The sequence below is a fragment of the Brachycentrus maculatus genome, unplaced genomic scaffold, assembly GCF_059751285.1.
Source record: "Brachycentrus maculatus isolate JH-2025_06_01 unplaced genomic scaffold, ASM5975128v1 h1tg000057l, whole genome shotgun sequence".
NCBI classification, from domain to species: domain Eukaryota; kingdom Metazoa; phylum Arthropoda; class Insecta; order Trichoptera; family Brachycentridae; genus Brachycentrus; species Brachycentrus maculatus.
In genome coordinates, this window is record NW_028280811.1 from 1,136,255 (window position 1) to 1,150,959 (window position 14,705).

The 14,705-nt window shown below is 36.0% G+C and overlaps 2 protein-coding genes across 3 annotated transcripts in view; one reads left to right on the plus strand and one right to left on the minus strand.

The window, feature by feature from the left end:
- Positions 1 to 1,281: 1,281 nt before the first annotated feature.
- Hil (peptidase hillarin) overlaps positions 1,282 to 14,705 on the minus strand; it is a 95,786-nt gene continuing 82,362 nt past the window's right edge. For both annotated transcript variants that reach the window (XM_088278421.1, XM_088278423.1), the window contains exons 5-16: positions 11,030 to 11,146; positions 10,435 to 10,631; positions 9,242 to 9,473; positions 7,818 to 7,900; positions 7,590 to 7,733; positions 7,131 to 7,349; positions 6,187 to 6,395; positions 5,348 to 5,478; positions 4,945 to 5,088; positions 3,732 to 3,845; positions 3,149 to 3,326; positions 1,282 to 2,005 (exon numbers count right to left, since the gene is read on the minus strand). In XM_088278421.1, the coding sequence (XP_088134547.1) occupies positions 1,866 to 2,005; positions 3,149 to 3,326; positions 3,732 to 3,845; positions 4,945 to 5,088; positions 5,348 to 5,478; positions 6,187 to 6,395; positions 7,131 to 7,349; positions 7,590 to 7,733; positions 7,818 to 7,900; positions 9,242 to 9,473; positions 10,435 to 10,631; positions 11,030 to 11,146 (1,908 nt within the window). In that variant the 3' untranslated portion in view covers positions 1,282 to 1,865. The remainder of the gene's footprint in view (positions 2,006 to 3,148; positions 3,327 to 3,731; positions 3,846 to 4,944; positions 5,089 to 5,347; positions 5,479 to 6,186; positions 6,396 to 7,130; positions 7,350 to 7,589; positions 7,734 to 7,817; positions 7,901 to 9,241; positions 9,474 to 10,434; positions 10,632 to 11,029; positions 11,147 to 14,705) is intronic.
- On the plus strand, positions 11,415 to 13,576 carry Mccc2 (methylcrotonyl-CoA carboxylase subunit 2). Its single transcript, XM_088278428.1, has one exon. The coding sequence runs from the start codon at positions 11,565 to 11,567 to the stop codon at positions 13,224 to 13,226; it is 1,662 nt and encodes a 553-aa protein (XP_088134554.1). The 5' UTR covers positions 11,415 to 11,564; the 3' UTR covers positions 13,227 to 13,576.

The following is a 14,705-nucleotide window of genomic DNA, read 5'->3' on the forward strand; positions in this document are numbered from 1 at the left end:
GTTTTTTTAACATTTGCACTCTTTCACAATATTTACCGGGTTTTTAGCAATGCAGTACTTTTTCTCTTCTTGCCTACGAAAATCCCTAATAAATTTTATTTAACCGGGAATAGCAGTACATTAAGGAAAATACACTATTATTTTTGTGTTAAATATTAAAGTAATTTTCAGACTGAACACATTGTTAAATAATATTTTTTTATATTAAATAATAATTAAACTGTATTATAAACAACACTATATAAAAAATAAACTGAAATAATTCTATCGCATTACACAATTCCCAGTGAACCTGCCTCATATAAAGCATTGCACCATGTATCAACTATTTAATATCAAAGATATTTAACTAAAAAATCAAATATAAATAAAGGCTTTAAGGCTCTAGTATTCTATACTTTGTATATTTCATTTTTACTTTGTGATAAGTATATTGCGTTAATATTATTAACATTGCTAACGACCTCATTTTTTATTTAGTAGTTATATCATTTTGATATAAAGCAGTTGATATGTAATCGCTTTATTCTCTCTAATAATCATTTACATCCGATAATATTAATAAATTGTTATACAGTGGAACCCCATTAATAGACTTTTATGAAAGAAATAAAAGAGACTGAATACTTTACTACTACGACAGTTGTTGCTCTCGTTGAGTATTGCTACACTGAGGTGCCATTTTGTCATCAAGATCTATGGGGCACACTGTTGTGGCATTCTTACATGTCTGAATACCAGGCAATCATGAATGAAGAGTCAAATTTAATTATAATGAATTGGATAAATATTGGGGTCCACTGTACATCCTGAATAATAAGCACCAAAGTGAGTCGGGCATCTTGTGGGTAGCTCTCCCTAGAGAGGAGCCGTGTGCCGGCCCGAATAAAGCTTATAAAATGCAACATGGGTAAAATATATACAATATAAAAGTATTTACAAATGTACAGGTGAACTTAAAGCTCATTTAAAAACTATTATATATTAATATTGGGGTATTATTAAAAACTTCATTTTTCTAAGTCGGCTGTCCAATTCCAATTTGTATCTAGGAAAAGATAGATTTTTAAAGAAAGTTTTGTTACTTAAAAAAAAACTGATTTTCACCTGATTTATTGTGCATTATATGCAATATTTGGGATTTATTCACTAAAAGCAGAGAATTTGAAATAAAACCTAACCTTTTTCCAAATAAAATCTTCATTAAAACTCATCAGTCAAAGGGTCAAATGGGAAAATTACCAAAGATAAAAAGATCGCAGCTAAAATCTTTAAAAAAAAATCAAACAAGTTGTGTCATCACACACAAATTAAGTGCGCGATTCCTGATTTAGTCAACATAGTAAATATTTTTCAGTGTATCTTTTTATACTATAACAACCATAGCTTGTAAAAGTAACTACCTATTGCTAAAGTCAATCTGTCACACATTATATACAGTTGGCCGCATGCCATTTATTTCTCTCTTAACTCATGTATTTTGTATTTTAAATATCTGACAAACATCATGTGATTTCCAATCTCCCACTTAAACCCATGGGCTGCCTCTAATACCTGTCATATTAAACATGATTTGAGGAAGAAGAATTTTCAATGGATTAACCTGTTGCACTTCGATGGTATTAAATTGTATCAAGTACCCATACACTGACTGAATGAAAGTTAAAAACAAAAGAATGGTAACAGACCAACAAGTTTTGGATTTGCCCAGCCGATCTAGAGAAACACCAGTTTAAATGTTAGATTTGTGTGGTATACATAGATTAAATAATATAATTTCTCGTCTTAATGGTATGTGGTAATGACTTTGTCATTAAGTTGGTTGCTCTCTGTGTGCGGTGTGCGGTGTGCGGAGTGCGGAGTGGTCAGTTCCTCTTGCTGCTGTTGATGAGGTACTTGCAGCAGTGTGTGAGGAGATGCTTCTCTCTCTCCGCCGACCCGTTCTGGTGGTGTGTCACCGCCCCGCTTCCCCTCTCCCGCGTGTACACATCCAGACCGTATTGACCTGGGAAATGACAGTTCATCTTTGTTTAAATAATTTCTCATTTTAAAATTATTAATTATTTTAAGGATATTTTTGTAGTATTAGTTTAACTATGGATGATAGAACAGAGAAATTGTTAAGGATGTCACACCCATGACTTTCATGTTTCAGATTTGGAATGGTATGCACTTGGGTACAAATCTTCAGAATTTAAACCTTTTTTTCAATCTATTTAGAATAAATAAATTAGCAAGGTTTGTCAAAATACAGCTGTATATGTATAATGATTAAAGCCATGAGTTATTGTGTTTGATAACTTCTGTCCTCTATCTGGACCCAAGTGGTGCATAGGCCACAGCATCAGATTGATGCAGTGTTAACACGATCGTTTATTATTTAGGGTAGGACAACACACAGAATTAATTAGGGTAGGCAGTAGAGGTAGGTAGTAAGGTAAGCTAGCTACGTATGGTAGGGTAGGTACTGGTTGCTTTTTTATATGTCACGCAGGTAAGTTAGGATAAGCACTGCTTTTCTGCCTATATGGAATGCATGCCCCTGGATGGCACGGTGATTATACGATACGACAGTGATTCTTTAATAAATCCAAAAACCTGGACTATCGGGACCACTAGAATTTTCTTTAGGAGGGAAATTTTTCATGAATGCAGATGACATATCGCTCGCTCCTTTCAAGAACGTCATAAATAAAAAATTGTCAATTTTCAGTTGTGCATGTTTTCGGAATCCCCAGAAAATGTACTATATTTCAGCAAAAGCGGCATATTTTTGACATAATATTTACCCGCTACAGGGCAGAAAGTGTTGTATTCGCATTTTGAAGAAAATGTATTGTTTAATTATTTTTTTAAATTTACTAAATATTTTTCAAATGGAGAAAAAACATTTAGGTTTTGCCTAAAAAGATCTGTTGGACAGTGAAAAGTTCAACAAAGTTGGCTTGATATTTATTTTTAATACATTGTATTATATTTTTAAACTTTAAAAACGTTCTCCTGAAAAATCAAGTTTTTTGATTTATGGCGTTCTTGAAAGGAATGAGCGATTTGTGAAGAAGTTTAGGGAAAAGGACATTACTGCTATTTGAGAAAGGAAATGAAAGGGGAGTAGTAGGTACCATAGAAGAAAAAATAGTTTCCATACCTTCTTCGGGGAAGCTTATTACAAAAGTAACAATATCATCCGTGACATTGTGAGAGACAAATTTAGACAGTCTCTTCTCCTCAACTCCGTTCTTGTGTAGAGTGGCCATGAAGTCCGTCAGTTGGCGGGACATGCGGAACTGGATCTCCACCTCGCGACCAGCAAACACCAGGGCATCCTAAATATAAATATTAAGCATTTAAGTTTTACTTTCATAAAATAGTTTTCATTTATAAATGCACTGTGAAATAATACTTTTTACTTTTCTACTTATAGTAAGGGAGCATTTGTTCACTCAAATGCTAGCAATCGGTAATTGTTTGCCTAACTTTAGTAAATATTGATTTTTCACAAAAAATAATGGAGTTGAAAACCAAAATTTCTTTAAAATATAAAAAAAACATTATTCTTTGACAATTTATTTCAATTATCATTTTGCATTCTTATTTGAATTGATATTGTGACCGTGACCGTGAAAATTCCAATTATCATCTCATTTAGTTTTAATTTTTTTAAATATTTGCTGAGATTGGAGAAAGGATGGAAAATTGCAGTCATTCATGTAGCAGGGTATAGATATTACCTGGTGTGTGATGGGGACCAGCCCAAAGAGTCTAGTTGCCTTGGTGGGGCCCCACTCTCCGCTGGCACAGTCCGGCAAGGGAACCATCACTGTCTGGAGCTCCGCACAACATATCTAACAGGAAAAAACATATTTAATTAATACTTGACACCTGGCAACAGTTTTGTTTTATCATTTCTTCTTTCAAACCTCACAATTTCAGGCAACAGCAATTTCTTTGTAAAGTACATAAGAGCAAGGTCATCAATCTAACACTAACTTTATGCTCCACTTCAGAGTAGTAAAATTTATTATTTTACTCCTATTCGCACACATATGGTGCATACGGCAACACAGATCAATACTGTGTAAACTTGGTCTCCATTTGCATATAGGAAAGTTGATTAGTCCTGCTTTGGGACTCATCGCCATATTTCATACAGGTGACATAAGTGAAGGACCATTACTATATGAAAAAGTAGATGGAGGAAGAATGTAGAAAAAATGTAGGACAGGATAGCAGGAATGGCTTAACAACCTTATGCTGAAAATTGCAGACTGTTCAGAGTTTTGTAGTGTTGTTATTAGTATTTTTAGTAATTACATATATTGATTGTGAGTGTTAAAAAATTACACAAGTTTTCTGAGATATTTCCTGAAATTTATGTAGAGTACAAAAACCATTTTAGGAGTTTTACATATCCAAAACTCTTATTTAAAAATAAACAAACAACAAATAAAATGCGCAGAAAAGAGACAGATTGAAGAATTGTCCTTTACTTGTGTCAAATCTTGAGGAATAATAAAACCCTTATCCGCACCCCAATGGTGCATTGGGCACTGCGTCATATAAACGCAGTGTTATCTTGATCGTTTACACATGAAGGAAAGGTGATCAGCCCTCCGCTTCAGGTACCAGTCCAGGGTAATATTGAATAAATATGACAGTGAAAAAAATCACTAATATTTAGTTTACCCCCCCTTGGGAATCGAACCCGGGACCTCCAGAACGGTAGCCGAGCATGCTGACCATTACACTACGGAGGCGGACTTAATCTTGAGGAATAGGTTTTCTATAATGTTGCTATTGGCAATAATGTGATTGGTGGATGTAAGCTCTCAACTGAATTATAACTGAGAGGCAAATATATTTACGCATATATTTAAGCAAACGACAGAATTGAAGGTGAGCGAGTGGGTGATGTGAGTGTGTGGTAATAAATCACAATCGCACCTTGAATTTGCATACACTCTTGAACTTCATGGGTTCTCCAGTAAGGTACTCCTTGGGTGTGACTGCATTAGCGAAGATATCCAATAGGAAGGCACCACTGCACGGGGCGTGCACGCGGAACGATACCACATTACCGATTACTGACTGGAAACAAAAAATATTTTACTATATAAAGACAAAATAATAAAATCACAGGTATCGTATAAAATATTAAACTGTGGTCTATCTAATAAAAAAATTAACTTTAAATTAATGTATGTGTGTACATGTTGACATTATTGTTTATTATTAATTATTTTTTTAGACAAACATTTGATAAAAATCAATTCAATGTTTACAGATATATAATATTTCTATAAATTATTCTAATTTCCTAGTAATGTTATTAAGATATTAACGTTACCTGCATGACAAATCTTTTCAAGCTAACTCCGTCAAATCCGTCTCCTTCCGTATCGTAAAACTTAAGGTTGTAGTGGAAGATTAGAGTACTCTGCATGTGTGCTGGCATTGCTATTCTAACTGTTGCAGCTCCTGTAATATAAAGGGAATTATAATTATTCCGTTTTATTTATTTTAGTGTGTTGAGATTGTTTGGACGTGTGGAACAAATAAGTGAGGAAAGAACAGTAAAACAAATTATGGGGCCAAATTTAATTGGTAATAGGAGTAGAGGGAAACCGAGGATAACTTGACGTGATCAAGTATTTCAAATACATGAGGTAGAAGGTCAGGTGTCGGAGAAATCGACGGGTATGTATAAGAAGATGCATGAATGTGGAAGTGATGAATATTGTTTGCAAAGAGTGGTGTGGCATTATATTCTCGCTGCTTACCCCTACAGGGAAGCAGCGCGATTTGATAGACATTACTTATTTGATAGAAAACATGAACCGTGTTTCACAACTGTGACTAGCGGGTACATCCACTGATCCAGAGTGATCTGCTTCAATCTGCTCCGATAGTAACTGAACTGCAAATACACTGTTCACAGTATTGCAAGCTCATCTCAATTAAAGAAGTTGCAGTTTTATGGTGTGGTACCACTATGTCACAAACTGATTGCGTGCCAAGGTATTATGACAATAAAATATACATATTTCGAACCATTCAGCAAAATTCAACAATTTCAAAAATATCTCAGGTATCATTGAAAATGTGAAAACTCAGAAGTACTAAAATCTTTGCATGTTTTTTTCTTACGCTCTTAAGGGCTAAATCTGTGATTACAATGTTGTTTACCTGTAGCATCAGTGTACATCACTGCTTTGGTGTTGGCATCGCTGAAGTACAGGCCATATCGGAAAAAGAGAGAGCGTACGAAGGGCAACTCCTCAAAGTCCCTCAGTGTGATAGGAGTCTTCAGCAGCTGCCAGTCGGCCTGCAGAGGGAAGAACTCATAGATGAACTCGCGCGGATCCGTCAAGAAGTAGTGGTCATCGTATTCATATCTGAAACAAGTAAGTTTTGTCAATAAAAACAATCATTAATTGTGAAAGGTGCGTAGCGTAATCGGATAGATACTTGATTGTGAAATTACTGTAGAATATACATAATAGCAGCAATCGCGAGGGCATTTGGAGTCGGATACTGTAAGGAATGTGGGTATGTTGATGACACATTGGTGACAACAACATAGCCCCAATTGTGGGCATACCCACAAAGTCTGGGAAGCGCATTCTAGATTCGTCTCTCCTAGAAACCAGTCACTTACTTAGAGGTTCTTAGTAATACTTATTTATAATAAATCGTAGTCAGAGTACTTGCGAGTTATTAATAGGTACAGTAAAACCCCCCATAAAGTTGAGATAGGTACTGCATTATCAAAGGGAATGTTATAAGTGGTTAATTTTAAAAGTTTTATTTTAATTTTTACCCAGTGGAAAAGACTGAAATATGTAATGTAAAATTAAAATAAAATTAAAAAACATTAACCCCCTACAACATTGCCATTGATAAACGCGTTACCTATCTCAACGTTATAGGGGGGGGGTTTACTTTAATCATTTTAAACCACTTTTACTAATACTTAATGCTAATATGCATGAGACCCATGATGATATTCATTTCTTCATAAGTATTACAGTCTGGATTGTTGATTTATGATCTGTAATGTTTTACAATGTTTTTTTGTGATATTTAAAACATTTTTTGAATACCGAATAAAATAATTACTAAAATATTACCTCAAGCTATCGCTCTTGCCCTTATTGCCAGGTCTTGGGGCTTCTTTAGCGTTGACCAAGTGCCTCGCTCCCCAATTGCACTGGACAAAGCGCCACGCTCCAGCCACGTATACGGCATTCCAAGAGTTACGGAAACGGTTATCTTCAAAGCGTACTCCCGGCTGGTAACCTGCTGACTTGCTGTATCCCTTAATCACAACACAATGCAGACCAGCATAACTGTAAAAAGAAAAATTATATTAAAACTTGCAATTGTTGCCTTTATTAAACCATACTTTATATTGATTCTACAATTTATTTGTATAATATGTATAATGGTTCGTAAATATGATATAAAAATTATATTAATTATTTTTTGTTCAAACATGATGAAATACATATTGCTTTAAAATAAAGTACCTTATATAATTAGGTACTTGACTGATGAATTAATTAATAAAAACATTTTTGTTTATTGACCTGCAAAGTCGCTTGAATAGAACATGGTAACTTTCAGTGCCATGTTTGATTCCTCGGAGAAGTCCCATCGGTGTGTCCCCCCTTGTGTCGTCATCAAACTGCATTGTATTTAAATTCTTTACTGTTATCCAGCGGAATATTGTTCTGTTAAAAAATAATGATTTATTAGTTTAACATTAGGTATATTAGAAATATACATATTATGATCAATGCTTAGTATAATATTACCTTGCTTTTTCAATGTCAGAACCACAACGTCCAACCAATTTTCTTACTAGGTCTGTAAATGTTTTTTGATCCTCTTGGGCAACCTAAGAAGTAAAAATTATATAAAATAAACCATCATACAAAGTATATTCATACAATATTAATTTCCTAAATAGAAATTAAAGTTTTTTGTTTGTTTGTAATAAGTTAAACCGAGACCTCCAGCATGGCAGCCAAATGCTCCAACTATTTCACTACCGAGGTCGACAGATTAATTGAAGCAGATTCCCTACTGACAAATTGGTAGCTACCTCATTTTGACGCAGTGAGGACATTGTGATTTTACCCGTTATTCCCTATACATCTACTAATGTAATGCAAATGTAACTTTATTTTTTAATCTAATGCATAGTATCAAAATCCCTCTGAAATATTTAATGATGGCACGGAGAAGTACAAGAGGACTATTACCAAATTGGTGAAATCAATTTCAAATTGATTTCACCAATCTGGTGGAGTCTTGAATTTTGTAGCTTATGCATACTTTTTGTAGCTTAGCATAGTTTGATTTCACTTTTAATTTTTACTTCTAATTTTTATTTTTATTTATATTTTTCTTACTTCATTACTTTTAATTGTTATTACCCTCTTTTTACAACCAAATTTCTATTTTGTATATATGTGTTTAACCTGCACCTTTATTGTTTCTGTAAGCTTGTTGTGTTCTCATCTGATTGATGAAAAACATTCAAATAATTTGTTTTGCACAGTATTTCATTTATTGTAATATGTTTTTCATTGTTTGTGAACCATAAATAAATAAATAAAAATAAATGAAATGAGGCATTAATAAATATATCTCTGGTTTAAAGATAAAACTTATTATGGCCTAGACCTCACTTTATTATTCTAACCCTTATCCACACCCAATAGTGCATGGGGAACTGCATCATACTGTTGCAGTGTTATCTTCATCATTACTTACATGAAGGCAAGGTGATCAGTCCTGCACTTCAGGTATCAGTCCAGAATAATATGAAATAAATTTTAGAGTGAAAAATCAAAACCCTTGTGAATCAAGCCCGGGTCTTCAGCACAAAGTAGCTAAATACCTTGAGCATTACACTACAGAGCCTTACTTTAGTTTTTTATTCTAGATTTAAGAAATATTATATTCTACTATAAAATATATGATATGCAATCTTTATACACTCGTTTGTACAACCCTCTCCCAAATCCCATTGGATTTGGGAGAGGGTTGTACAAACGAGTGTATAGAGATTGCATATCATACATATTTTAGAAGAATATAATATTTCTTAAATTTAGAATGAAAACTTTAAAAAGTAACTTGTATGTAAAGTAACTTGTAATGACATGCTCTTACTGCGCTTTATGGCGATTGGAAGTAAACACTAGAAGAAGAGGGAAATATCATATCTAACCGAGATGGCAATCTGGTCCACTTCAGCAAACTCTGCAGGGTCGCTGTAGATGTGGAATTTGGTAAGGGCAGGTGGTTGCGGAGGGGGCGCCCGGGCGGGGTAGGGGGCGCCTCCCTCTCCCAGGGGCAGGTCCTCGAATAGCGACTCGGCCCGCATGTACTCGGAGCGCTTCTCGTTAATCAGCTCTAACATTTCGTGGGATTGCTTCTCTACTAAAGCTGCCGTTGCAGCCCTGTAAATAAGTAAACATGTTAATAATTCTTCTTGCAATACATATAATGTAAGTCTGTTAATTTAAATTTCAACCCAATTTCTTCTTCTCTTCTTTTCTTCTTCTTTTTTTATGGTTTTCACCCTTCTAGAGTGTTTTAGCCAGTGTCGAGTTATTTTTATTTACACTTTTTACAAGACTCAAGTATTTTGAAATTCAGGTACTTTTAACAAATTTTCAGCAAAACTTTGATAATTCGAAAAAATCGTTAATTTAATATTACAAAAATACTTTCACCGACTTAGAAATTACATTAGGAAAAAATAAGAACACAAATATAAAAAATAAAATAAAAATTCCCTTTTTTAAATTTATTTGATTTCACCATTAGTTTCGCAAATATTACAAGAATACCTTCACCAAATTTGAAATTAAATTACGAAAAAATAAGAACAAAAATATTTAAAAAAAAAAAACGAAAAACACAAATTTTTTACATGTTTCACAAAAAAACAATTACATTGAAAACATTGCTTCGCAGCATTAATTTTTATTACATATGAAAAACGATTAAAGTATTTCTTTTCTCAAAAAAATGCTCATTTTTTGCGATATTTAAAAATCAAATTATTGCATTACTTATTGGAGTACTTTTCAAATTTTCGTCATTTTATTGTAATCGACTGGGTACCTACCAACACCTTCGCTCTTTTTTAGGAGTAATATGCAAAACTTTTTCTTGCTAATTTCAAATGTCAAAAGCTTTTATGCAGATTCAGTACACTATGGAAGCGGATAAATCTTAAGACACTGCTAATTTGTATCAGTCACAATGATATTATGCAAAAAATATTTAAATGAATGTCAATATCATCAAAACTAAGTTGTTTTGCGTCATACTCGGGAATATTTAGCTTTGTGGCTAATGCGGTTTTAGTTCTAACAGAAGTTCGAGTATATCTCTCATAGAATGTGGTTTTACCTTTCATGCTCCAACATCTTTCTGGTGATGCTCTCCTTCTTCTTGTCTCTCCGCAAGGTCATGTTCTTCTCCAGATCATCCTTCTCCTGCTGGTGCCGCAAGGTCAGGACGTTCTGATCTTCGGGCTTCTTCCTCTTCACTTGCATCTCCCTCTCGAAGCGGTGGGTCAGTCGCTCCAACTCTTTTTCCCATTCATCCTGGTCATTGGGACACCCAAAATGTATGAGATATGCAAATATAATAACAAATGAATTGTGTCTTATAATAAGTGCAAAAAATCTGTCTTTGTAAAATATTTTTTTCGAAAAAATTCAATTTAATTTTAAAACTATTATATATACTGTTTTCCACATTTAAAAAATAGTTGATATTGGATATTGTGAAGCCAAACGTGTATATGAAGACTTAAAATAATAAATTTAAAAAAATCTTACGTACGAAGGAAAATCAGGCTTTCTTACAAATAAAATTATTCACTAAAAATAAAGATCGTACCAAAATTTTGAAGAAGATATAGAAAAATGTTTGTTAAAATACAGCTGGTGCCATAAACAATTTATGTTATTTGAAAAGGCAAAAAAGTGAAAATTCTTACTCTAAATTCCTCCCGTATTCTTCTGTCCTCTTCTTCTCTGTGCCGTGCAAATCTTCTGTACAAATCATCTTCCTCCTGGCGGTGTTTCATTTCCAACTGTGTCTGTTCATCTCGGTCCTAGAACAAAACGAATTTAACGTTAAAAACAAAATAAAAAATTTCCGTAATACGGTTATAGTAATCGTTTATTATCAAACCGAAGAACACGTTTTTTTTTATGAGAAATAATGGTGTACCTGCTGAAAAGTGGGTACACTATTATTAAATATAATATTTTGCATATTTTTTTGTTTACCAAACCGAATTTTGATAAGGCCAGTCCATGTGGCTGCAGGCGGACGGCGGGGGACGGGGGGCAGTACTGATAACGCACTAGTGACGTGCCAGTGCGCTATCAGCCAGCCCACATTGTACTCGTCTATACGCTAGTAATACAGTTTCGTTATGTTACGAGTGTTAAATAAGTAAATCTATTCATAAATCAATTCATTAATATTTATCGCTTTCACAAAAGCCGCGAGTTCAAGCGAGAACAATGCATACGTTGCTAAAATCGCTGCGGGCGACTTCGCGCCTGTCGGGCCGTAAATACTACCACTCCGAAATATCCGCGATAAAAACCCAGTGCGATGTGAACTCGGAAGATTACAAGGAGAACTACCGCGGCATGCGAGAGCTCGTCAGAGATCTCCGGGTGAGGACCGACAAGGCGAGAGAGGGGGGAGGGGAGAAAGCCAAAAAAGCGCAGACAGCGAAGGGAAAACTCGATGCCAGGACGAGACTGGAGATGTTAGCAGACCCAGGATCAGATATCCTCGAGCTTACTCCTCTAGCGGGCCCACCTGCTAGTGGAGGACTACTCACAGCTGTCGCCAGGGTGCACGGAAGGCCAGTAGTGGTGGTGGCCAACGATCCCACCGTCAAGGGAGGAACGTACTTCCCGATCACGGTGAAGAAGCACTTGCGCGCTCAAGAAATCGCCCAACAGTGCCGCATGCCCTGCGTGTACTTAGTAGATAGCGGGGGCGCTCATCTACCCGAACAAGCGGATGTTTTTCCCGACAGAGACCACTTTGGAAGAATCTTTTACAACCAAGCCAATATGTCGGCGTTAGGAATACCCCAAGTAGCCGTAGTGCTCGGATCCTGTACAGCCGGGGGTGCTTATATCCCCGCCATGTCTGACGAGAGTGTCATAGTGAGGCAGCAAGGCACCGTGTTCCTAGCCGGACCGCCTCTAGTGAAAGCCTCTACCGGGGAGGAGGTCACGGCCGAGCAGTTGGGAGGAGCGGACTTGCATTGTCGGGTATCGGGAGTAACTGACCACTATGCCCAAGATGATGAGCACGCGCTGCACATCGCCAGGAATATCATCGTCGGTTTAAAATCTGCAGAATCACCGCGATCTGAGACACTGCCGGAAGTGGAAGAACCTCTCTACGATCCGGAGGAACTTTACGGGATTGTCGGTACTAATTTGCAGAAACCGTTCGACATCCGAGAAGTAATAGCAAGAATCGTGGACGGTAGCAAATTTCAAGAATTCAAAGAGTTGTACGGCGATACTCTAGTGTGCGGCTTTTCAAAATTGTACGGAAAATCTATCGGGATTATAGGAAACAACGGGGTTCTTCAGTCGGAAGGCGCCCTGAAGGGAGCTCACTTCATCGAGTTGTGCGCCGCGAGGAAGATCCCGCTGCTGTTCCTGCAGAACATCACGGGCTTCATGGTGGGGAGGGACGCGGAGGCGGGGGGGATCGCCAAGAACGGCGCCAAGATGGTGATGGCCGTGAGCTGCTTCCGCGGGCCCAAGCTGACGCTCATAGTGGGCGGCAGCTACGGCGCGGGCAACTACGGCATGTGCGGGCGGGCCTACTCGCCCAACTTCCTGTACATGTGGCCGGGCGCGCGCATCTCCGTGATGGGGGGCCCGCAGGCGGCGGGGGTGCTGTGCCAGCTGGCGCGGGAGCGCGCCGCGCGGGGCGGCCAGCCCTTCGGGCCCGAGGAGGAGCGCCAGCTGCGGGCGCCGCTGGAGGCGCAGTTCGAGCGCGAGGGCGCCCCCACGCACAGCTCGGGCCGCCTGTGGGACGACGGCGTGCTGGACCCGGCGGACACGAGACGCGCTCTCGGCCTGAGTCTGGCCGCTTCCCTCGGGGCGCCCTTCCCCGACCCTAACTTTGGCATTTTCCGAATGTGAGAGAGTACAATACCCGAGATAAGAGACGTAATTCTATAAATATTTTATATCCCCAAAACATGTAAATAAATTGTAATTGTAATTGATAGATTTAACTATTTATATTGATACCTTTATGAAATCAGAAAAGTTCTCGTGTGATGTTTTCGGTTGAAGATAAAGTAATGAGGATTTACTGATAACGCACTAACTAGATAAAAATTAACATTTAGTATTTTAAAGGTTGTTTTAAATAAATAATTTAAATAAATTTAATGAGTTTTTTCAATGTCTACTCATTTAAAATTATTGTTATCAATCGATTCGTTTAATTAGTTTGTACAACATTAAAAACAATCAATAATTTAAAATATCTTGCTGCATTTTTATTTTATTTATTTCATCACTTTTCTTTCACAATCAACATTTTTCAAGCAACTCTTTTCACGTACTCGGATCTACTTAGAACAATTTAATTCAAAATGTATATTTTGAATTATTATGAGTCATAATAAAAATATTTAATCGTTTTTCAAGTGCCCTTTTATACTAACTACTAAATATTACGAAATAATAAATGTTAATTGTTGACGTGTGAAAATATGACAATACGGAAATCATAATAGCAGTGAAAATATAATCGCATCAATAGATCAAGCACCGAATAATTCGATAATTGCATGTTTTTCGTTTTGTGACGTGAATCTCCCGGAAGTTAGTAATATTTTATATTTTTATTTTTAAAAGTGTTTATAAGTAGGTTTTGATTTTAAGAATACTTCGATAAAGGAAGCATTCTTAAAAACAAAAAAAAATTCAAACAATTGTTTTAAAATAACAAGTATGACAAAACAAAACATCACGATACTGGTGATTTGAAAAAAGTTTTATTCCCTTTATTTATAAAATTAACCAATAGTTGAATCTATTTTTTTATATTTTTAAACAATTTCTAAGAAATAGGCGATTTATAAAATCACTATTAACCCTTCACTGCATAGTGTATCAAATTTGTTACATACCCAAAAGAAAGTGTTAAAACGTCCTTTAAAAATATAAACAACCATTCTTTGTTGTTACTGATTAGATACATTCATATCTCACTATATAGTTCATAATTTAACCAAAAGACGCGCTATGAACGCCAAAATAATAACTTCACTTGTCTCTCGAAGACGAACTGTCAATGCAGTCATGCGGTCATCCAAAAAAGTCATGCAGTGAAGGGTTAAATAACGACTTCTTTTAAAATAAGTCGTTATTGAATTTTGTTTTTGGATGCAAAAAAATACAAGTCATTACGCCAGTCAGTGCTCAAATCAGAACTCCTTATATATACTTCATTATTGGACATAAAAAAATTAAACTCCAAAAAAATATAAAATGAGAAAAGGTAACGAATACCATTTCAATTGGGTAACCAATACGGTAACAGTTATCCTTAAGTCATATCTCTACTTTTCAAAAAAACTTTTATCATTTACATTCATTCCTCAAAGC

Excerpts from the sequence above, each read along its gene's own strand:
- Mccc2 (XM_088278428.1), top strand. The coding sequence starts at position 11,565 with ATGCATACGTTGCTAAAATCGCTGCGGGCGACTTCGCGCCTGTCGGGC.